At 36.2% G+C, this 23,450-nt stretch overlaps 1 protein-coding gene across 1 annotated transcript in view; it reads left to right on the top strand.

Annotated features, from left to right (window-relative positions):
* The window catches only part of LOC131680971 (uncharacterized), a 70,086-nt gene extending 48,989 nt beyond the window's left edge, over positions 1–21,097 (top strand). Inside the window, exons 3-4 of the mRNA XM_058961678.1 lie at positions 20,341–20,396; positions 20,443–21,097. Of these exons, the coding sequence (XP_058817661.1) occupies positions 20,341–20,396; positions 20,443–21,097 (711 nt within the window). The remainder of the gene's footprint in view (positions 1–20,340; positions 20,397–20,442) is intronic.
* Positions 21,098–23,450: the final 2,353 nt, after the last annotated feature.

Raw genomic sequence — 23,450 nt, 5'->3', positions numbered from 1 at the left:
TATAATATAATATAATATAATATAATATAATATAATATAATATAATATAATATAATATAATATAATATAATATAATATAATATAATATAATATAATATAATATAATATAATATAATATAATATGGAACTTCCTCCTGTATTATTTGCCATAAAATATTATAAAAGATCTCCACTGCACATTCAACGTTCTCTTGATTCCTTATAACGGACTGCCAATTAGCACTGCCTAATTTATAATTAATATTTTCATAATTTGCTTTTCTATAATCGAAGACGTCCTCGAAGTCACAATCAATGAAATTATGATTCTTGTGCACAAAAATAGAGAATTCTATTGCTGTGTGAATGAGATTCATCAACACAGAAATTTCCTTAATGTTTGTTAATAGCAGATCTAAATAACGATTGTGTTAATTTTTTATATGGTTTATTTGATTGAGTCCTAGCAATGCAATTTTCTCAAACATATATTGTAATGTTTCGTTTTCACCAACGACAGGAAGTAGAATGCTCTCATTTTCAGAGTCAGGAATAAAATCTAAGTTGCGCTGATTAAAATCACCATAAATATGAACTTTAAATTCTGCAGGAAAATTAGAGAATATTTCTTCAGCTGCTTGAGAAAATCTCATATGTTGATTTGCAGATCCGGTGGAAAGTACACTGAGACAAAAATGTGGATTTCATCAGCGATATGTGCTTTAACCCATACATGTTCAAATTCTTTGAATTTTGGTGAGACAATAAGATCGGAATTAAATATAGATGAAACTGCGATGAGAACTCCTCCGCCTGACATTCTTTGGGTTAGTCGTAAATCACGATCATCTCTAAACACATTATAGTCACTACCAAAAACCTCTTCACTTTTTACATCCTCACTCCAACTTGTTTCGGTACCTAGAATTATCGAAAATGAGGAGCCTAATATATTCTTATGGATTTCGTTCATCTTTACGGCGCTCCTCATTCTATTAAAATTTTGACAGTAAACCAAAATTTCAGTGGCTTTCGAAGAAGTTGGTTGTGATTCGTTATTCGTAAAAATATTGTTTAAAACTATTGTACTGTTACCAGCTGCGTCATGCTTGTCTTGGTTTGCCTCTGAGAAGTGCGTTAAAATTGGCGAAAACACGAACGTTCACAGGAGCAAAATGAACAATGATGTTGATTGTTATGGTGATTGTTGTTAAGACCATTGTTGTTTCTATTGCAAATGCTGTTTCTGTTGTTGTGGTTGCTGTAACTGCTGTTTCTGTTTTCGTTGTGGTTGTTGTTATTTCTGTTGTAGTTGTTGTTGCTTTTTCTGTTGCTTATTCTGTGATTATTGTTGTTGTTGTTGTTGCTGTTGTTGTTACTGCTGTTAATGTTGTTGTTTCTGTTTCCGTTGTGGTCGTTATTGTTTATGTTGTGCCTGTTTCTATTGAAGTTGTTGGTGGTATTATTGGACTTGTAGCTGTTGTTTTTGTTGCTATTGTTGTTGTTTCTATTTTGGTTGTAGTTGTGATTATTGTTATTGTTGTACTTATTGCGGTTCCTGTTCTTATTGCACTCGCCATCTTTGTTGTTGTAGTTGTTATTGTTATTACTGTTGATATACTGAGAATCAACTTAGTACTGGAGAGATAAAATTCTCTGATATCGTAGGCTGGATATTAAAAAATGTCAACAGTGAAAATACTTCCAAGATTTTATGATTTCATCGAGCGAATTCATTCTTGATCTAAATATTCGTGACGTGCAAGTGCAATCAGTTGAGGCTAGGTGTTTGAAGGCGACACGGACGGAACATTTATTCAGTGGATTGTGCACCAAGGCCGGTATACTGAGAAGACAATTCATAACACCATCGATCTGCGAGCATTATTTTTACATTGTCAGAATACCATACGGCTAGGGATTTATGCAGCAGAGTTAGTGATTCATAACGGATTGATTGTGGCAGTGCAAAACTTCCCGCGAAACATTCCGCTCTAGTTCCTGCCATTGGCATAGTTCCAAAAAAATGCATCAATGCGTTCGATGGTGTGGCAGTTATTGCTAAATTTGTGCGAATCCTCCCAAAAGGCACAAATCACCAAGCAAACGAACCAAGAAAACAGCATCAATTAAAATCTACTTCCATGCCTCTGCCGCAGCCGGTAAAGCGGCAAGAGCAGCAGCAAACCAAAGCGTTAGAATACGATCCCCGTGTGCTAATTATCATAATTGCACTGTAATTCAATTTTCAGTCCAACAATCGGTCAAATCGCAAGCGTCACCGTTACCGCACACGTTACGGACAGTGTGTGTGTGTGTGTGTTTGTTTTTAGTTGGGTTCCGGCTGAATCTTCTCTCGCTCCGAGTAACAGTGCGGCAAGCCGACGAGAAATGATTATCCGGCAACAGCGTCATTATCACCATGGTTAGATTCTGAGAACGAGATGCCGTTTTGTTGTATGAACCGTTTTATCAATTCATATGCGATTTCTAGGATTTTTAATCTGGTGGATTGCTACGTGAGCCGACAAAACATCGGTATCCACAAAAACTGTTTTTTTTTCGGCGCGTGATTGTTGAAATGTTTTTTGCTACAAACAAGAGAGAGAGCGGGGATCGTCAATTTATTACATTGTATCGAGCAATTATTCTGTGAATTGGCTACAATTTAGGCAGGTCCGGTTTGTCAAACTTTCCAACGGAACTCTTGCACGGTCAAACATCCGTTCATTCGATCAGTGAATTGTGACCAATTTGTCAATCCGTGATATACTGTTACATTGCATAACGGAAACGGTCAACAACAAACAGATCAGCAGGCGTTGTTTTGGGGGCTGAAAATAAACGCCAAAGTAAACAAATGCAGATGGAATTACGCACCATTCAATTAGACAAGACGTTTCCGTGCATAACGAGTGAAAGTGCAAAAAATGGTTCGTTTGAACAATGACGACCATATAATTTCAATTATTTTTTTTCCGGATCTTCCCCCAACGAAAGGCCAACCACAATTGTTATGGAACTATGTATGTTCGCACATTACTTAAATCGCTGGCCACCACTCCAGCCAGCACATCATCGTTCTCATTTGCGAAAAACCACACCATCACGTCAAAAGATTCCTCTCGATCCTCCCTCGCCAGTTTCCTGCTAGCTGAAGTCGGTCCGGCCCGGCAATGATAGGCTCACCTCACGGAACCGCATTATTGCGGGTTCGTGGAACTGCACTGCCGGGCAAAAGACCGCTAATATGTACAGGGAAACGGCTCGGAGCAAACGGGAACATTAAAAAATGACATCTATCGGCTTGACCACAAGTCAAGTGATGTTAATCACGGCCACCATTTGCACCGAAATGGGGCTAATCCGAACATCTGCTGCATTAGAAGATGCCGTTGAAGCATGTACCGCGAGTGATTGTATCCGTGGGAGAAAAGTGACGATAAATATGTAAGCCTGCAATTTATACGGGTACATTCTTAATCTATGAATTTTGCCAAAGAATTGCACTTTATACATTTATTTTGATTTACCTCCCAAAAATTTTCATGTGTTGCTACAAATTACAAAAAATCATATATCAAATCTATGAATTCAATATAACGAATTTTATCAGTGTAGTAACTAGTAAACAACATTGATAGCTGTCATTTTTAAAACCAACATGGCTGATTTGCGTTTTGATACTCATATCATCAGAGAATGAAAGCTTCTTGCTGTATTTTTGGCGTTTGGGTTAATTTGACGTTCATTGAGTATTTTTTTAAATATGTCCTTTTGCTAACAAAATTTTATTCTAGGAAATTACGATAAATCTACAATTTTTCCAAACTCTCCTTCGTAATTTTCGTAGCTGTACTATTGATGGCGGGCATATCGTAGTTGGTGAATCAATTGCCTTATACGAACCAAACCTGTGTGCAATTCCCAACCCCGCACATATGATTAGAGATTTTTTCAGAGATTTTTCTAACCCAAAAAAAAAGAGGCGAATGACCCTAAGATTACAACCTCTATGATAAAAATAAAAAATGCTTTACTACGACCATGTCTCTTCTGTTTGTGTTCTTCCGATAAAAATTGACCTTGTTGTAGTTTTCAACCAGACTAAATCAGTCTGCTAGCTAATGATACGAATAATTCGAACGCCTCAAGCTTGTAATTGTGCCCTCTATGAACAATTTTTGTATACACTAATTTGCTCCCTGCTGAGAATCAGCATCATTTTACGCTCACCCCATCACACGTCCGCTTCTTCCTTTCGCATAAAACTCGATTGAAATAGCTAATTACCATCGGTAGCGAGAAACTTCGATCGTTTAGTGTCCAGAAGGCAAACAGATACCACCTCCGCTCCCGACCCCCCTCCCCCCCTGCAGGAATCCAGTTTCTGCCTCCCGGCGTCGTCGGTCAATTGATAAGGCGCGTGCCGCATCATCAGTGTGTAGTGTAGTGCTAGTTACTGTCGTCGGTGCCTGCTTTGATTCCTGGAAAACAGTTTCATCCCCAGAACCAGTTACGGGATGGTGATTGCAACATCGCTATCGGCGCCAATATGCCTGGATAGTTGATGAATAAATTGATCTTCTACTCCAAGGAATGTTGAAATGCTGATGTGGAGCTTTACGTCGCTTCTGGGCAAGGTTACGGTCCAATCGGTGTGGTAGTTGACTTATTAATGAGATGCTAATTTTATGCGTGTGGGCTTCGTTACATTTTGTTGTAACGAAAGGGTTGGGGATTTGTAGGCCTCTAGAACGAAAATGTTTGATACCTAAAACGAGACTTGTAACCAAATATGTATAGCGATAATAAATCAAGCCACAGTTAAAAAATATCAAAACCTGTTTTAATCCACTTTTAATTTTTGATAATGGATCACAAAATCATGATTTTGAAAATACTAGTTTTCAAAAGCCTCAAAATTATCGAAGATATTTAAAGAACTAAGTTTTTATCCTTAGGATCTTCTCAAAAATATTCAAAATTCTTAAATTTCCAAAAAATTCGAGCTTCGAATTGTGTTCAAAACTTTTATTATTCTTGTATTTCCCAAAATTCTTCTGGTTGTTGGAATTCTCAAATTTTTATAATTTCGCAGGATCCGAAAAACCTCTCAAAATGATGATCACTAAAAAATTCAAAATTCTCCGTAAAAATTGTTCTAATTCTCAAAATAATAACTATTTAAATTTTAATATTTTTTAATAATCTCAACATTCGTATTTCTTTTTTCGAGCAGAAAAAAATCAAACTTTTCAAAATGTTGATAATGCTTAAAATTTTCTGAATTGTCCAAATAGTTCAAACTCTCGAAGTCATCGAAGTTCTCAAAATATTAAAATTTCTCAAAATTATCAAAATTCCAAATTTCCAATATTCTCGAAGTATTAGAATTTCTCGAAATATTCAAAATTCTCGAATTACTTAAAATCAACAATTTCAATTTCTCGAAATTCTCAAAAAATTGAAATTCTCAAAATTTGAATAATCCTTAGCATGCCCTAAACCCTCAAGATTTACAGGAATATTTAAAATATTCAAAGGTTCTAAAACATTCAAAAGCCTCAAAAAATCTATTTTCAAAATTTGGAACAAGTTCAAAATTCGCAACATTTTCAATTTTTTATAATCCTTGGCAAGCACAAAGCCCTCAAGATTCCCAGGAATATTTAAAATATTCAAGGGTTCCAAAACATTCAAACGTCTCAAGTTCAAAATTCGCAACATTTTAAAGTTTTTATAATACTCGAGATTTCCAACAATTTTCAGGCTCCTAAAATTCCTAAAATGATTAAATTTCTCTGGATGCTCAAAACTCTCGAAATTCTTAAAATTCCCAAGATTTTAGAACCTTTTAAAATTCTAAAAAGTGTCACGATTTTCAATATTTTTGAAGCACCCAAAATTTTTTGCTCGAAAACTTCTCAACATCCTCAATAATATTCAGAATTTCGAGAATATTCACAATTTTTAGGATTTTCGAATTTCCGAAATTGTCAAAAATCTGAAAATACTCAATATTTTCAAATTTCTCGAAATTCTTCACATTCTTAAAATTTGCACAATTCTTTTAATTCGAATAATTATAATGATAGTTATCAAAATTCTCAAAATGTTTAAAATTTAAAAAAAATTAATATTCCCGAATAGTCCAAATTCTTAAAACTATCAAAATTCTTAAGTTTTCAATTTTTTTTAACATGTTTTATTTTTCAGGATACAAATATTCACAAAACTCAAATTTCCACGAATTGTTTAAATTTTTAAAATGTTAAAAGTATTCAATAATTCCGAAATTTCACCAATTTTCAAAATTATTCTAAATTCTCGAAATGCTTCAAATTTTTAAGCGAGGAGTAAGGGTTTCAGCGTGAAAAAAACACTTATTCGATTTTTTTAGAAATTTGGGTGAAGTGAATTGACCAAAACTTTTGTGCATTTTAATGTATCATTTCCCTAACATTCTGTATTTTTTTCATGCAAAAATATCGCCAAACGACTCGATGACGTAGTTTTTTGAGAAACATGTCTGAAAAACACACGATTTGCGGTGTAACCTCCTTAATCAAAAAATTATCCCAAATACTCAACGTCATTTTTTACAATGTACGTGTATGCAAAGTTTGAAATAAATCGATTAAGTAGTCTTTGAATGCCAGTTAACACCACAAATCATGTTTTCCAGACATGTTCTTCAAAAGGCCCCGTCATCGAGTTGCTTGGCGATATTTTTGCATGAAAAAATTACAGAATGTTAGGGAAGTGATACATTATAATGCACAAAAGTTCAATTCACCCATATTTCTAAAAAATGCAAAAAAAGTGTTTTTTTTTTAACTCTGCAACCCTTAGCCCTCCTCCTCCCCTAAATATTCTCAATTTCTCCAATTTATTAATATTTGTAAAATTCTCGCTATTCGAAAAAATCCACAAAATATTCCTAGATCTTTAGTAATTGTTAAGATCCTTTACATTCTCAAAAAAGTCATTTTTTTAATCCTCCGCCTAGAATTTTTTAAAAGTTTTGAAAGTCTCAAAGTTCTCAAAAATATTCAAAATTTTCACCAACAAATTTAAAAATTCGGGATATTTTCAAATTTATTTCAATTTTAGTAATTCTTAACATTTTGATTTTTTTTTAATTTTCAGATTTCTCGAGATTTCTAAAATTCACCAAAATCTAAAATAGTTCAACATCCTCAAAGCTTTAAAATCTTTTAAATTTTTTTTAAATGCTCACAATTCCTACGATCCTCCATATTTTCAAAATTCTCATAATTCTCCTAGTTGTCATTTGGGACAAGCCCGAAATTCTCCACGCCATGATTTTGAAAATACTCGATATTCAAAATTTTCTGAAGTACCAAAAGTCTCAAAATTATCGAAAATATTCAAAGTTTCAATTTTTTAACCTTAGCGGCATTCGCCTCTTCTCAAAGAACATTTAAAAAAATCAATATTCGAATTGTGTTCAAAACTATTATAACTCTCGTATATCCCGAAGCTTTTATAATTTCGCCGGATCTGAATCTAATAAATCTCTTGAAATTAATAAAATTCAAAATTAACAAAATTATTTAAAATCTAAAACATTCCTATTCATTTTCAAATGAAGCTTCTCAAAATTTTAATAATACTCCATATTCTCCGAATTGTCCACAAAGTTCAAACTCTCAAAGTCATCGAAGTTCTCAAAATATTCTAATATTCAAAAATTTTAAAATGTCAAACTTTCAAAAATGTCAAAACTCTCCAGATTTTTTAAACTTTTGAAGTTCATCAAGAAATATACAAACTGAGCGAGCGACCGTAAATCTCCAGAAGCGCCTGATCGAAAACTTTTTTGAAAATAATTGGTCCATGATATTTTGAGTTGTGGTGTACACCGAATTTCTTCGAGGTGCCTCCCGAATATTCACTGTAACTTGCCAAATTTCCAATATTTTGCAGTAAAATTTTAGAAAAACATTGCTCAAAAGTTGCATTATTGTATGAAAATTGACTCAATAAACTAACACTCTTGGTGTAGCCAAAAAAAAATTTAGGGACAATATAAGCGCATTTCAGGAACGGCCGCGCTCCATGAAGCACCGCGCTTAACCCATCTGTCATAATACCGCGAGTTTGCACAACGAAGGGCTGAATTATAACACATTTTGTTCCAAAAACAGCCCTGCGTTATGCAACGTTTTGTGCAGGTTGATTATACCAGCTACAAATTGTAACAAATACACCACGATCAGTATAATTCAAAAATTCCTTTTAGATTATAGAATTGATAAAATTGGTTAAATTAGATAAACTAATCAATCAAATTCTGTTTTAAAAGCTGTCCTTGCGTTTAAACCAAAATGGGGGGGGGCTTATTATTACCGCTACATTACTTAATTTCAAGCGCAAATAGCAAATACAAGTGCTAGTTACACCAAAAACTTACTGACAACCTCACAGCGGCATATAGGAAGCAATTGGTGCGGCGTGTACGTTTCGGTGAATATCCCAATAATTTTTTTCACCGAAAATACCTTACCCCCTCTCCCCTATAAAGAGGAGGTGCAAAATTGAAGCAAAATTTGAAATTTTTTGGGAGCCAATAAAAAAACATAGAAGGAAAGGATTTTTGGGTTTAAAACGCTTATATTTCGTCTTCATTTAATTTTTGTTAAGACGAAAAGGGGGTGCGTGTGGAATTCCAAAACTGCGTACAGTCTACTGCCGCAGGATCGATCTGAAACACAAAACTAATAATAAGGCTCTAAGGTAAACTAAATTTATTGGAGGAATGAGCTAAGAACAGGCAAAAAACTTCAAATTTGACGTAATGGTGGTCAAATTTTTAGCCCTTTTTATACTTTACTAAAAATAGTGAATACAAAGAATTTGCAGATTGTATAGGTCATTCTTCCAATAAAAACAAGTTTTCTTTCGAGAGGTCAAAATATGAATTCCTTAAATTGAACTGTTTTCAAATGGTATTGCACACAGTTTTGAAAAATCATGCTTTAAACACGTTAGAAGTTTTGAGAACCCTTTCGATGAATTATTCGTGGTCAGTGGCGTAGCCAGAAATTTGATTTGGAGGGGGTTTTGATGAGAATCGCAAATTTTTTGAAAAAATGCTAAAATTTAATATGAGTTTGATAAATTATTGAAAACTCAAAAACATAAGTAGTCTAACAGATGTCATTCCAGTCTACAAACAAGAAGGATCAACATGGAACAGTTTTCAAACCTCTATAGATTATTTTCTTGTATAAAATGTCATTGAAGTCAAAAATTGCGATCTTTTAAAGTGGGATAAATGATCTAAAAAAAATTCAACGTTCAAGATCACCTAATATAATAATCCTAGACTTTGAAGGTTTGACAACTTCGGGAAGTTATCAACATAAAACAGCGCCTGCTTTGATATAGAAATTTTAGTGATTAATTCTCATAGAGGTAATTATGGTGAATTAATTTTTCAAAAATATTAAGAGACATGGTGCCTTCAGCAAAGTTTTTGATAATGTCATTTCAAACAATTTTGTTGAAAATATGAAGGCTACATGAATTCAACATATAGGGATTTAAATGGACTGAGCCTGCTATATTTCTCCTTAGTGAAGAAAAATTTAGGTGAAAACTATTTTTTTCTGCGCTACGGATAAAATTGTTTGAAACAATCATTGCGAGTTGAGAACACAAAACCTATAACTAAATTATGGATGGATGGAACTGAAACTTGCGTTTCGACTTCATCTCATCAGAATCCGACACTAACTTGGTGGGCGGACTAAGCCAGCGCCGAATTGATGCTAGCTCCTAAAAATGGAATCACTCTTTGTGTTTTTGAGTCCTTTTAATCCCTGGGAATTATTTGTTTTAAATCCAGTTCCCTTATTTTTTTTGTAAGCTTCAAAGGCACCTTGAACGCAATGTGAATTTATTATTTAATTACCGCAGAAAAGATTTATCAAATACAGTAATTTCAGAATAGCTTGTTCTAAAGGTTTTCTACTACTATATTTCGATACTCTGAATATGTGGGATATTTATGTCTTTGACAAAGTTGTTTAAAATAGCACTTTCGAAAACTTTTCTGGAGACATTAAGTCTCGACTCAAATTTGCTTGAAGAGTAATTCTTCTCTATAATTACTTCTAGGAGTATTAACCGTCAAAATTATTCTATCCGCAGATGAACAGTTTTACGTTTTGAAATTCTTCAATGTTACTTAACATCGAAATTTGACAGCTTCGAATGAATGTGATCGTGACCGTTAAAAATTTATCGAGCATTAATTTTACTTTTCTTCATTAGTCAACCTCACAACTTGCAGTACTAGTACGTAGCACACGAAATTTTAGTACGCTATTCATTGCATCCTGCTAAGAGGCTATTCATATAGTTGACAATACAACAAAAATCCAATGCTCATAAAACCGATCCTGACCTGCTAGAGACATAATTACATCAGCTTTCAACTAGTTTCTGAAATGTTATTCTTGTTGTTAACCATATTGAATTGTTGTCTAAACTCTACACAATCTAAAAAAGTACATTTTCAGCAAATGTTGAAATGTATGTAAGTTTTCGGTAAACAACCTATTCAAATTTAGATTCCCATTCGAAAAATTGTCTCTAAGCCATATTTTGAAGCATCTTTCCAAAAATGAGCTCATAATAATTCAGACAGTTATTTTATTTTACATTGAAGTAATTTGACAACTATGGGATTTTGGCTAAGAGATAAGTTTCAAGATCCCCTTCCCACAATTTTCCAAAAGTTCTCATGACGCTTTAAACACAGTTCTCAATGTAGTGATCAGAGAATATTTTTCCAAAAATATTTTGTGGAATATTAAATTAAATTCGTCAGTATCAATTATTTTTTTTTCAATCCAATTAATTTTGGTTTGGGGGGGTTTTAACCCCCAAAACCCCCCCCCCCTGGCTAAGCCACTGTTCGTGGTAGAATATTTTGTAAGAATTACATGGAATTGTGGGTTTTAGGCATACGCTTTTTACGAATCTAAAGTCAGTTTTTCAAAATTCAAAATGGCCGATCCAATATAGCGAACCCCCACTAAAAATAAGTAATCTTTCACCCAAAATCGAAAAAAAAGGTTTAATCCCACAAAACACAAACTATTCACCTTTAAAATTCTCAATATTTTTTTAAAAAATTACTAATTTTAAAATTCTAAATATTTCTCGAATTTCATAAAACAAATTATAACTCTCGCAAAGCTGCTCAATAATTCTAAAAATCCTTCAAATTCCCAAAATTTTCGATCTTTTTGAAATTCCCTAAATACTCAGCCTAACTTTTCTTTAAACTTTTAAAAGCCCCAAAGCTCTCAAACGTATTCAAAATTCTCACCATAAACTTTATTTATATTTTGGTTATTCCTAGAATTCGGGAAGCATTAAAATTTGAAAATTTCTCGGGATTCTCATTCTCAAAATATTGAAAACCCTCAAAATTTTAAAACGTTTAAAAATTTTAGATTTTTGTCGTCCTAAAATTCTTAAAAAACTCCGATCCTCAAAGTTATCCAAATTTTTCAAATCTCTCGCAATTCTTAAAATTGGGATAGGCAAAAAATTCTCTAAAATTCCTAAAAGTCTCAAAATTTTGGACGATATTTAAAGTTCCAAACTTTCAACCTTACGGCCGCCTCTTCGCAAAAATATTCCAAACTTTTAAAATTCCAAAAAAAATTCAAAAATTGCATTGTATTGAAAATTTTTATATTTCTCGTATTTCCCAAAATTCTTCAGATTATGAGAATTTTCCAACTTTCATAATTTCGCGGGATCCAAAAAGTTCTGAAGTCACAAAACTATCAAAATTAAAAATTATCAAATTTAAAGCAAAATTCCCAATGGAAATTGTCCGAATTTTAAAAATTAGCAAAATTATTTGAATTTTAAGATTATCAACATTCGTATTTAATTTCAAAACAAAACAACATTCCCTAAATCCTCAGAAATTCTCATTAATTTTTAAAATTAAAGTCAAGTTTAAACATTCGAAAGCCTCAAAAAATTCTGTTTTTTTTCAAAACAACTTCTAAATTCGCAATATATTCAATATTTTTTTAATACTTGTGATTTTCAAAATTCTTTGGACTCCTAAAATTCCGAAAAAGATAAAATTTCTCAGGATGCTCAAAATTCTCATAATTTTAGAATCTTTTAAATAATTTCACACAATATTTTTACAGTTCTCAGAATTTTCAAAACAAATAAGTCTCATACTACTCCAAATTGTCCAAACAGTCCATATGTCATGGAAATCATCGAAATGCTCGAAAACTTTTGAAATTATCAAAATATTCAGGATTTTCAAATTCTCAAAATTTCTTTTAATTATATGTAATCGTTAAATTTTCAAAATAGTCACAAATTTTAAAATTCTCAATATTTTCAAACTTCCCAAAATTCTATCCATTCTTAAAAATTTAAAAAAAAATTCGCTACGAAAAATTCGAAAGGTTCTCAAAAAATCTTGTTTCAAATTTGCTTAGTTATCCAATTCCCTGAATTGTCCAAATTCTAAAAACTATCGAAATTCTCAAGTCTTCAATTTTTTTTAATATTTTATATTCTTCAAGATTCCTATAATATTCATAATAACGAATTGTCCAAATAATTCAAGCTTTCAAAACAGTTCTAACTCAAAATATACAAGGCTTTCAATATTTTTAAAACTTTAATAACTTTCAAAAATGTACGAGAATCTCGAATTTTTTTAAAACTTTAAAAAATCTCGAAATTCGAAGAATCCTCAAAATTCCCCAAATCCTCAATAATTCTCAAGATCCTTACAATTCTCAAAATTTTATTTTATTTTCGAAATTCTCAAAATACTCCGCCTAGAACTACTTAAAACTTTAAAGTCTCAAAATTCTCACAAATTATCAAAATTCTCATTACAAAATTGAAGAATTCGCGATAATTTTAAAATTATTATTAATTTTTGTGATTCTGGAAATTTTCATAGTTTTCCAATTTTTAGATATTCAAAACTCTTAGTATTCGCTAAATTTTCAAAATTTCAAAACTTTTCAAAATTTCCTTATTTATTTTGCAATTTAAAGTTTTCGAAATACTTATTATTCCAAAACCTCCCCAAATTCCCATAGTTCTAAATTGCCCAAAAACCCGAAATTATCAAAATTCTCAAAATGTTCAAAACTCTCAAAATTTTAAAATTTTCGTTACCCTTCACATCCTCTTTTTTTTAAATATCTCGAAATTTTCAACTTGGTTTTTAAAATCTTCAAAGGTCCCAAAAATACTCAAAACTATCGAAAATATTAAAAATTCCAAAATTTTCCGGATTTTTTTGTTGGTAAATTTTTATTAATCAATAATTTTGTGCCGTTTTTATGACATTTTCAGCGGTATTTCATTAAAAGAGCGCCATTTCGCGAAAAAAAACCAAAATGTCGAAAAAAATCCTACGTAAGTCGTTTGCTTTTGTTATAAAAAATTAAGGGGGGTAAGTGTTTCAGCGTAAAAAAAAACTGTTTTTTAGAAAGATGGGTGAATCGAATTGATCGAAACTTTTGTACATTACGCTACATTATTTCAATAACATTCTGTAATTTTTTCATGCAAAAATATCTACAAGCGACTTTGTGATGAAGCTTTTTGTGGAACGTCTCTGGAAAAACACGATTTGTGGTATTATCTGCCATTCAAAAAGTACTTGACCGAGTTATTTCAAATTTTGAATACACATTCTATTTAAAAAATGCCTAAACCCTACGTGGAGTTTTTGAGATAATTTTTGAATAAGGGGTTTTTTACATTTCTTATAAAAGAAATGTATAGAATTCGCTCAAACTTTCAAGATTTTTTCCGAGGCCCGGAGGGCCGAGTCTTATATACCAATCGACTCAGCTCGACGATTTGGGACAATGTCTGTGTGTGTGTGTGTGTTTGTCTGTGTGTGTATGTAACGGACAAATTCTCAATCGTGTTTCTCAGCAATGGCTGAACCGATCTTATCCAAACCAATTTTAAATGAAAGAACTAAAAAACAGTATGAACGCTATTAATTTGCTTTTGATACTGATGTTTAGTTTCCAAGATATGAATGTTTGAATGCGTAAAAATGGCGTTTTTTGCAGTTTTTTTAAATTATCTGCCGAAATTGACAATATAGATTAACAATTTATATGTTTTTAGACAGCTTTAACGAATACCTTTCGAACAAGCTATAGATTGTTGAAATCGGAGTATTATCAAAAGAGATATTTAACATTAAATGCGGACGATAGATTTTTATCATTTTCCATTGCCAGAAATATGACCAAAAACATGTAATCTATTATTAACGCCAAAACGGCTTATTTTAGGTCAATAGTATCTTCGGAGAATTTAATGGAGGTAATATGCCCTTTCTTTTGGTATTGTGCTTTTGCTGATTAATCCCCCTATGAGTGAGATATTTTCACAAATTTTCTTGGAAGTGATTATATCGAAATGATGCCTTCAGCAATTTGTAGCACTTACTTTTGCGAATAACTTTACTGAGGACTTCAAATATCTATTTTGAATACTTTAAAAGTTATGGCTTGTTGTTTGTGGATTACTCTTTGTCGCCTATTTATTGTTCAGTATAGTAATAATCTATTGAAATAAGCCAAACATTATTTCGATAAAACGAATTTTGTATTTCATTTTACTATCTACAACCGCTAGAAATAATCACGGAACACTTCCAAGTTGTCTGGAAGGAACTTAATAACTTATCAGTACTAAAATGTTCATTTGTGCGAACCTTCTGACTGCAATATTTCTAACTTATAACCATCGGATCGATCTGAAACATATCGGGAAATGAAAAGCGAAATAAATAACTCCAAGCAACGGCGTAGCCAAGAGAAGGTTTTGGGGTACACCATACAACCCTCCCCCCCACCACACCCAAAAAAAATATTGGATTGATGTTGAAAATTTATTGATGCAGACTGATTTTATTCAATATTACAATAACAATTATCTGATCCGTAGATTGATAACCTGTTGTTGTAAACGTCATGAAGACTTTTGATAAATTGTCGGAATGGGGTCCTGATATGTAACTGATCTATTGGTCTTGATTTTACAGTTGTCTAATAGCATCAATATCAAATTCCTGCCTGAAAACATTCCAATAGAAAATTCCAGAGTTCTGTAATCAATCATAATCCTCAGATTTCTTTTCAAATTTTCAGCTTTTTTCCTACACAATATTACGAAAGCTTATTAAACAATTTTTCCTAATAAGTTTGTGAAAATTATTAACTATTTGAAATTTTTAATAGTTTTATTTTTTATTTGACCGTGATTTTTTAATAAATAGTGACCATCGCTTCACAACGTCTATTTTTCATGGCTTGCGGTGAGCACGATCTCTCGAATTGCTGAACTGAAAATTATGGAATAGAAATTAATTTTTAGTTTTCTTTACAGACCCGCTGGTGCCCTAAGACGATTTCGCTAGATTTTCGGAGCACTGTGCACCCAGTGCATTAACGCAAGTGACGGAGGTTATCGAAAAGCTTCGTGAAAATGAAAATTCCAGTAATGATGATGATTTTCCCAAACGGTTCGTTTTCGTGAGGTTTTTATTTGTTCTTTGGCATTAGGATTAGCGATAATAATTCAAATCAAGGATACTACTGGGAAGTCACTTTTAGAAAAAGTCGATGTCGAAGTAAAATTTGAAACTATGCAAACAAATGTTCTTTCTTCTGTAAAAATAAGATTCTCCGTGTGGGAGATATTTTCCACTTCAGAGATAGCGTGATATCAGGAGCTGCGATTTCATTTCAACGCTTTTTTGTGAATAGGGCGATACTTACAAATGTAAACATAGGGCTTTTTTCATACATGCGAATGAGGGCTTTGAAACGCAACAAATTAACCTAAAAATTTGGATTCTACGATATTGCTTTCTTAAACTACAGCAAAAAATACAACGGGCGAAACTGTATTTTTGTTTGTTTATTTAAAGTTTCGCCCTCCACACTCCATGCAAACAAACAGGGCGATAATTTTTTTGCTAGCAGTTTAGAGGCGAAACTGTTATTTTCGTATTTTTAGGATTATCAAGCTGATACCAGCTGTAAATAGTAACAATGATCTCTATTGAAAAAACACGGACGAAATCGGTGGTGTAAAACGGTAGTTATTGTAAAAAAACGTAAGGGCGATACTTCAATACTGATAGGTGGAACCGAAAAATTAAACAATCGCCAAAGAGGCGATACTATTATTTTGTCAATTTCAATAGCAAAAACAAATTTTAATTTAATAATTTCAAATACTTTATGAAGTTTTGGGTTTCGATCACTGAATCATGCAATCTAGGATGTAAAAAAACACAATAGTTCTTAAATAGGAAATAAAACCAAGTCTGGAAATATTCACCGTTGATTTTCTTTGAATGGTATCACTGCTAGTATCGCCCTTTTCAAGAAAACGCGTTGATTTCTTAGTTCTCAGTCGCGTTGGAAATTTGAGTAAAGCATAAACTTCAAATCGATTCAAAAAAAATTGTTTTTTTGTTTCAGTACAATATATAGCCCCTTTAGGAAAATTCAGTTTTCCCATCACAATATAGATATTTTATTAACAGAGCATTAACAATAATTCGTTGGTATGTCTATTTTATGGGCCATTTTTTCGCTTTCCCATTCATTTGGTTTGAGATTTCTAGCACTGATGTTGTCCTATGCTGATTTGAGCGATTCTCTGAGTCCTGCCACTATCCCATGTAGTATGTGTTATCAAAAACATCGCGAAACATCAAGTTCTAAATGCTCTCAAACGATATAATATCCGAAGAGTGATAAGAAATGTCTCATCACACTGTTAGGTGGATTAAACACGTTTTTACTAATAAAATGGCGGAATCGCTGTTTTTAAAGAATAATTTCGCAATTTTATGAGTCAAAAGCCCCCTTAGTTGAAACATTATCCCAAAAACTCAACGTAGGGGTTAGGTATTTTTTACGTAGAATGTGTATGCATTTTGTGTATGTATTTGAAATAAATCGGTCAAGTAGTTTTTGAATGGCAGATAACACAGCAAATCGTGCTTTCCAGAGACGTTCCACAAAAAGCATCACCACCGAGTCGCTAGTTGATATTTTTGCATGAAAAAATTGCAGAATGTTATTGAAATGATGTAGTATAATGTACAAAAGTTTCGATTGATTCGCTTTACCTATCTTTCTAAAAAAAATTGACAAAAAACTGATTTTTTTACGCTAGAACCCTTATCCTCCCTCCTTAAAAAAACTTTAGTTTTAAGCTCTAGGCTGAAAATTACCGGAGATAGGTTTCCGGCCATAGATTCTTTCCTAAAAGAAGCGTCTATGGGAAATGGCTACACAGCCGCAATCTTGTGATAAAATCACATGAAAAAATTATTTGTGTACTTCACAACTAGTATTATAAATTGCAGTTGACAAGATCTCGGGCCCTATTCTCACAGTCACGTCACCTATTGACTAGAAGGACATTTTGTTCTAGTCACTAGATGACGTGACTGTGAGAATAGGGCCCCTCGATTCATCTCTTTATTGCGTCTAGAAAAAATCCTGAAATATGCCTGTTTTTTCAAGTTCTACAGTGGTGTAACCTCTTAAGGAGAAAGCCGGGAAAACCAACCTCCGATAACAATTTGAATCAACCGATTGAAAATTATCCTACGTTTGCTCGACGCCCAAAGTTTGTATCTATCCAGAGCTCATTAATCATACACATGCATATCTTCCATTTTCCACAACTTAGATAATTCACGAAACAACAAATCTGGAACCTCAATTTTAAAAATTATCTAAATCTTATCTAATCACTACCTACCCCCGATAGGTTGATTACCATTTCTTGTCAGGAAGCAAACCGTTCACATTCTATCGTTCTCAGTTTGCACTGTTATCATTTACCGGTCACAGCAGAAACATTGTACGTAAAGTAAAGACTACGTCTACCAGACAGTTACCCCAGGGGCTATCGGGAGAAGCAGTAAACAAGTCAGAAACTACCGGTTCTAGTTCTGGTTCTGCACCGAAGACACGCTGAACTAATAAATCTAAACGACCGACGCCTCGTGCTGACCCTGCCTGCCTTCGGTCGATAATAACGTAATTCTAGACGGGCGCGCTGCTGATGCGACTTGGTCCTTTGGCTGACTGGCGACGACGTTGGGCTACAGCTGGAGGGCAGAATCTGTGACCGCATCTCGGAACGGGTTTCCAACAACAACAACAACAACAACAGCTACCGCATCCAATTTACAATTAACTGAGTGACGATGCAAATGTTTATAAAACTTTTCGCTATCAGGCTAGTGGTGAATAAGAAATTGCTGCCTTTCAGCTTCCTGTTGTGATTAAAACTGATTTAGGAGGAAAATTACTGCTGCCGCCGTAACCCGTGCCAGACGTAACGGTGGATAATTTGATTAGAAAGAAATAAAAATGATGCTGGTCTGGTCTCTTTTCTCAGCTGAAAAATCGACGTTGGCTTCCGTGGCGTGGATCGCGGTCCATCGTGGGAATTTTTGTACCATGTGAAAGGATTGGGTGCCCGATGAGTCTGAGCATGCAAGATGGCATTGATCAGAACAGAACAGTAACAATAACAATGGAAGATAAGAAAGCAGTTTTTATTTCAGCAGAATATCTATACTTTGCATACCAGGCAGAAACTCGCGCAACATGCTCTTATAGAGTACCGTTCAGGTATGCTTTATCTGATTATCATAATCGTGGACTGAGCTCTGTTTTTTTGCTGATGTAGTTTCTTACCTAGCATCGCGGAACATGACCTTCTGTTTCGACGAACTTTGCATACAGGACAACTTCTGACCTAACGGATTGCATTCCGTCATCTTTAGAACATACCGACAGATTACAGTAAACTAGCGGAAGTTAGTGACTTTTTGCTCGATTTGGACCGATCCGCTCATGTATACGGACAACAGACAATAGAATCAATATCTATCCGACACAGTGATAAAACGATACTCAGGAAAGTTCAAGAGATTATCTCTTACGACCGGATCGTTATTGTGGTCTGCCTTCCTTCTTCTCCCTAGTTCTCGCGCGAAGAACTCCCGCCAACAGGTACCTCATATGTGGGTCAGACCAGATTCAAGCATATCGTTAAATCCATTCCGCGTCTACACTTTCGCAAAACCACGTTTCACGTTGCCTACCGCACAATGGTTTCCGTTATAGATATATTCGGTAAATTCTACTCCAATTTCTGATACCTAAGAATGGTATAAATTACACCCTGACACACATTGGTTTCCAACTCGGTTCGATGGTGTTTGAACTTTGTTTGCGGGAGACTGTGGGCGAGATGCGCATCATTGGCAACGAACATAATCAGTCCGTCAGTCAGTCAGTCTGTCAGTGGTTCAAGGTTATAATCCGCTTACATATGTAATTGATACCTTGATCGCGAGTCGGGTGGTCGGGAGAGCACGTTTCTGTTCTAGTTCACGGTTCTCCGGGAAAAATCGATTGCGTTCTGCGAATGGTCTGGTTGATCGCACAATATACACACATTTGAACTTCTTTCCGTTATGAAGTTGCGTCTGGATGGATCGTAAATAATTGCTATATGATTTATTCCCATGCGTAGGCATATACTTACGCAATGGTTGAAATTTGCCACTCTGTGATTTCTGTCGGAAGTGCTGTTACTGAGGGAAGTAGCTGGAAACATCTATAAAACGGGAATAATGCTGTCGTGAATAAGTATCTAAATCCGAGTGTTGATTAAAATTCGACGCGATTATTGCACTGTTCGACAAAAAACAAACTAGAATATGATGAAACCGCATACTGTTTTTCGGAAACAATGAGAAAAATGGCGCTTTTCGCCTCTTCTCCAGTAACTGTTATTCCTAACTCTTCGCGGTGCTAGCTGGGGTACGAGTAACCATAGGAAAGATCGGGTAACTAACCCCGGTGGGACCATGGTCATATGCTGAAGGGGAAAGGGGGCTCCTCTTTTCGGGGGGTGAGTCCATCCGAGCGTCTGTTCTCCATGTTAGAGGCGGCTGATGTATCGTCCTCGAGTCAGCATAGGACTCTAAACAGAGCTGACACGATGGTCCTCCGGCGAGACAGGGGGTTGGGGAAGGCTCAACAAGCCGCCCTGGAAAACTAACCGTTACGAACAGTGCAGAAGAAAATACGAATCGGAACAATCGGCAAAGACATACGCGACGAAATAAGAACTACAATTGGAAACTTTGCTTGACAGGACAAAAGGTATGGAAAAGCGGGTATCGGGCGGTTACTTTCTGCCAGAGCTGTGGCACCACCAACGAGCTGGGAACCGGCTTTGTAGTGCGTGGGAGGATGCGTCAACGCGGATTGGATGGACTCCGATCAACGCAAGGATGTGTAAGTTGAGGATCAAAGGCCGCTTCTTCAACTACAGCATCATCAGCGTACGCTGGCCACACAATGGGAGACCCAACGATGAGAAGGAAGCGTTCTACGCGAAGCTGGAGGAGGTGTACGACGGCTGTTCGCAACGGGACGTGAAAATCGTCATCGGTGATATGAACGTCCAGGTAGGACGGGAGGTAATGTTTAGACCGGTAATCGGGCCAAACAGTGTGCACACTGTATCGAATGACAACGGCCAACGATGCGTGAACTTCGCAGCCTCCCGTTTCATGCTAGTCCGAAGTACCTTCTTCCCCCGCAAAGATATCCATAAAGCCACCTGGAGATCACCTGACCAACGCACCGAAAACCAAATCGATCATGTTCTAAACAACGGGCGATTCTTCTCTGATATCACCAACGTTCGTACCTACCGCAGTGCGAATATAGATTCGGACCATTACCTAGTTGCAGTATGCATGCGCTCAAAACTCTCGACGGTGCACAACACTCGCCGTAGTCGGACGCCAAGGTCCAACATCGCACAACTTCGGAACGCCGGGATTGCCCAAAACTACGCACAGCAGCTGAAAGCAGCACTACTCACGGAAGAACAGCTGGGCGCGGCAACTCTTGAAGATGGCTGGAGGAAGAGCCATTCCGCCATAGGAAGTACTGCTATAGCGGCACTAGGTACAGCGATTCCGAATTGAGGAAACGACTGGTTCGATGATGAATGTAAGCAGTTAATAGAGGAGAATAATGCAGCACGGAACGAGACAGAATGTGGAGCGATACAAACAAGCACGGAACAGGCAAACCTCGGTTCTCCGGAGAAAGAAGCGCCAACAGGAGGAACGAGATCGCGACGCGATGGAACAACTGTACCGCGTAAACGACACACGGAAGTTCAACGAGAAGCTGAACAGTTCGCGCAAAGGCTACGTTCCGCAAGCCGATATGTGCAGGGACTTAGACTAGACGGCAACCTTCTTAGGAACAAGTATGAGGTGATTGAGAGGTGAAAGCAGTACTATGACGAGCACCTCAACGGTGAAGCAACAGAGAACGAAGGCGGTATTGCAACGGATCTTGGAGCACGCGCAGAAGACGATAGGCTGCCGGCTCCTGATCTCCAAGAAGTCAAGGAGGAGATCGGTCCGCTGGAAACCAACAAAGCTGCCGGTGTAGATCAACTACCCTGGCTAGAGCGCTGCACTGGGTAATCGCCAAAATTTGGGAGGAGGAGATTCTTCCGGAGGAGTGGATGGAGCGTGTCGTTTGCCCAATTTACAAAAGGGGTGACAAGTTGGATTGCTGCAACTACCGCGAGATCACACTACTTAGCGCCGCCTACAAGGTCCTCTCCCAAATTCGTTGCCGCCGATTGTCACCATTTACAAGGGAGTTCTAGGGGCACTACCAAGCGGGACTCATGGGTTCCCGCGCCACCATGGATCGGGTGATGTGCGTTGTTCGAGTTTCAGGGACACTCTCGAAGACGGTTGGGGCAAGGTGCCTACTGTTCAACGTTGCGTTAGAAGGTGTAATAAGGAGAGCGGGGATAGACACAAGTGACACGATCTTCAGGAAGTCCGTCCAGCTTCTTGGCTTCGCCGACGACATTTGCATAATGGCACGGAACTTTGAGGCGATGTCGGAAACGTACATCAGACTGAAGGCTGAAGCCAGCAGGATTGGACTTGCCATCAATGCTTCGAAGACAAAATACATGAGAGGAAGAGGTTCTAGAGACGACAATGTGAACCACCCATCCCGAGTTCGGATCGACGGTGACGAAATCGAGATGGTCGACGAATTCGTGTATTTGGGCTCACTGGTAACCGCCGACCATGATACCAGCAGGGAAATTCAGAGACGGATCTTGGCGGGAAATCGTGCCTACTTTGGAACAAAATCCGCCGCCGAACGAAGTTGATTATGTACAAGACGCTGATTAGACCGGTGGTCCTCTACGGCCACGAGACCTGGACAATGCTAGTGGAGGACCAACGCGCCCTTGGAATCTTCGAACGAAAGATGTGCAGATGGAAGACGGAACGTGGCGCAGGCGAATGAACCATAAGTTGCATCAGCTGCTGGAAGAACCATCCATCGCGCATGCCGAAAAAATATGACCCTTGCGGTGAGCTGGACACGTCGTAAGAATGTCGGACGAGAACAAGAACAAAAAGACGGGGCGCACAGCGAACACTGTGGATCGACCAGATAGAGGACGACCTGCGGACCCTTTGAAGACTGCGAGGCTGGCGACAAGCAGCAATGGACCAAGTGGAGTGGAGACGGCTTCTACATACAGCAAGAGACAACAAGGCTCCAGCCTGAACGGTAAGATAGGGTAAGTAGACCCACTGGGTACCTGCTACCATGTCCAACGGGTGATACCAATCGGGCTAACATTGCTTGGACTGAGCAGACTAATTTCTATGTTTATTTGGTAGTTGCCCAACTAGGTAATTAATACACGGGGCATTAAATGTGCGTGGGGAGGACGCATGGTCGTGGAGTGGTGATTTCAGTCAGGTATGAGGTTTGAGAATTGACTATTCGCTAGAGGGATCGAATGCCAGTTATCGATTTTTCTCACATCACATCAACACGAAGAAATTTGTTCCTATCCCTGTCGCGAATACGGTCAATATTGTTTAGTAGAGGCATTTCGTTTCCGCTCTTTTTTTTCTATTCGGGATTTTTTTTGTAACTTTTCCTATTGCGGGTTTGTCTTCTGTGGGAATAATATCTGAATTAACTGTATTCTATATCTTCACTCAGAAACTACGAAACCTTTATACATGTGCAATTCCAACTATATACTATGTACAAGTACCTGACACAAGAAACAAAAATATGACGCCCTCAAATACCTCTTGTATAAGATTCCGTGTTGTATTCAAACGATCGCCGGGTAAAATCAGCACCGAACTACGGAAAATTTGTTACTAGGTAGAAAAGTGAGCGTTACCGATTTATTAAACTATAAGCACTGCCCATCGTAGTTGCTTGTTTGGCAAATCGTAATACCACGACAAAGAATGAATTTCCCAT

This window comes from Topomyia yanbarensis, chromosome 2 (assembly GCF_030247195.1).
Source record: "Topomyia yanbarensis strain Yona2022 chromosome 2, ASM3024719v1, whole genome shotgun sequence".
In the NCBI taxonomy this organism is placed as follows: Eukaryota; Metazoa; Arthropoda; class Insecta; order Diptera; family Culicidae; genus Topomyia; species Topomyia yanbarensis.
Note: the sequence above shows the minus strand (reverse complement) of the source record. Positions and strands in the feature narration are given on the sequence as shown.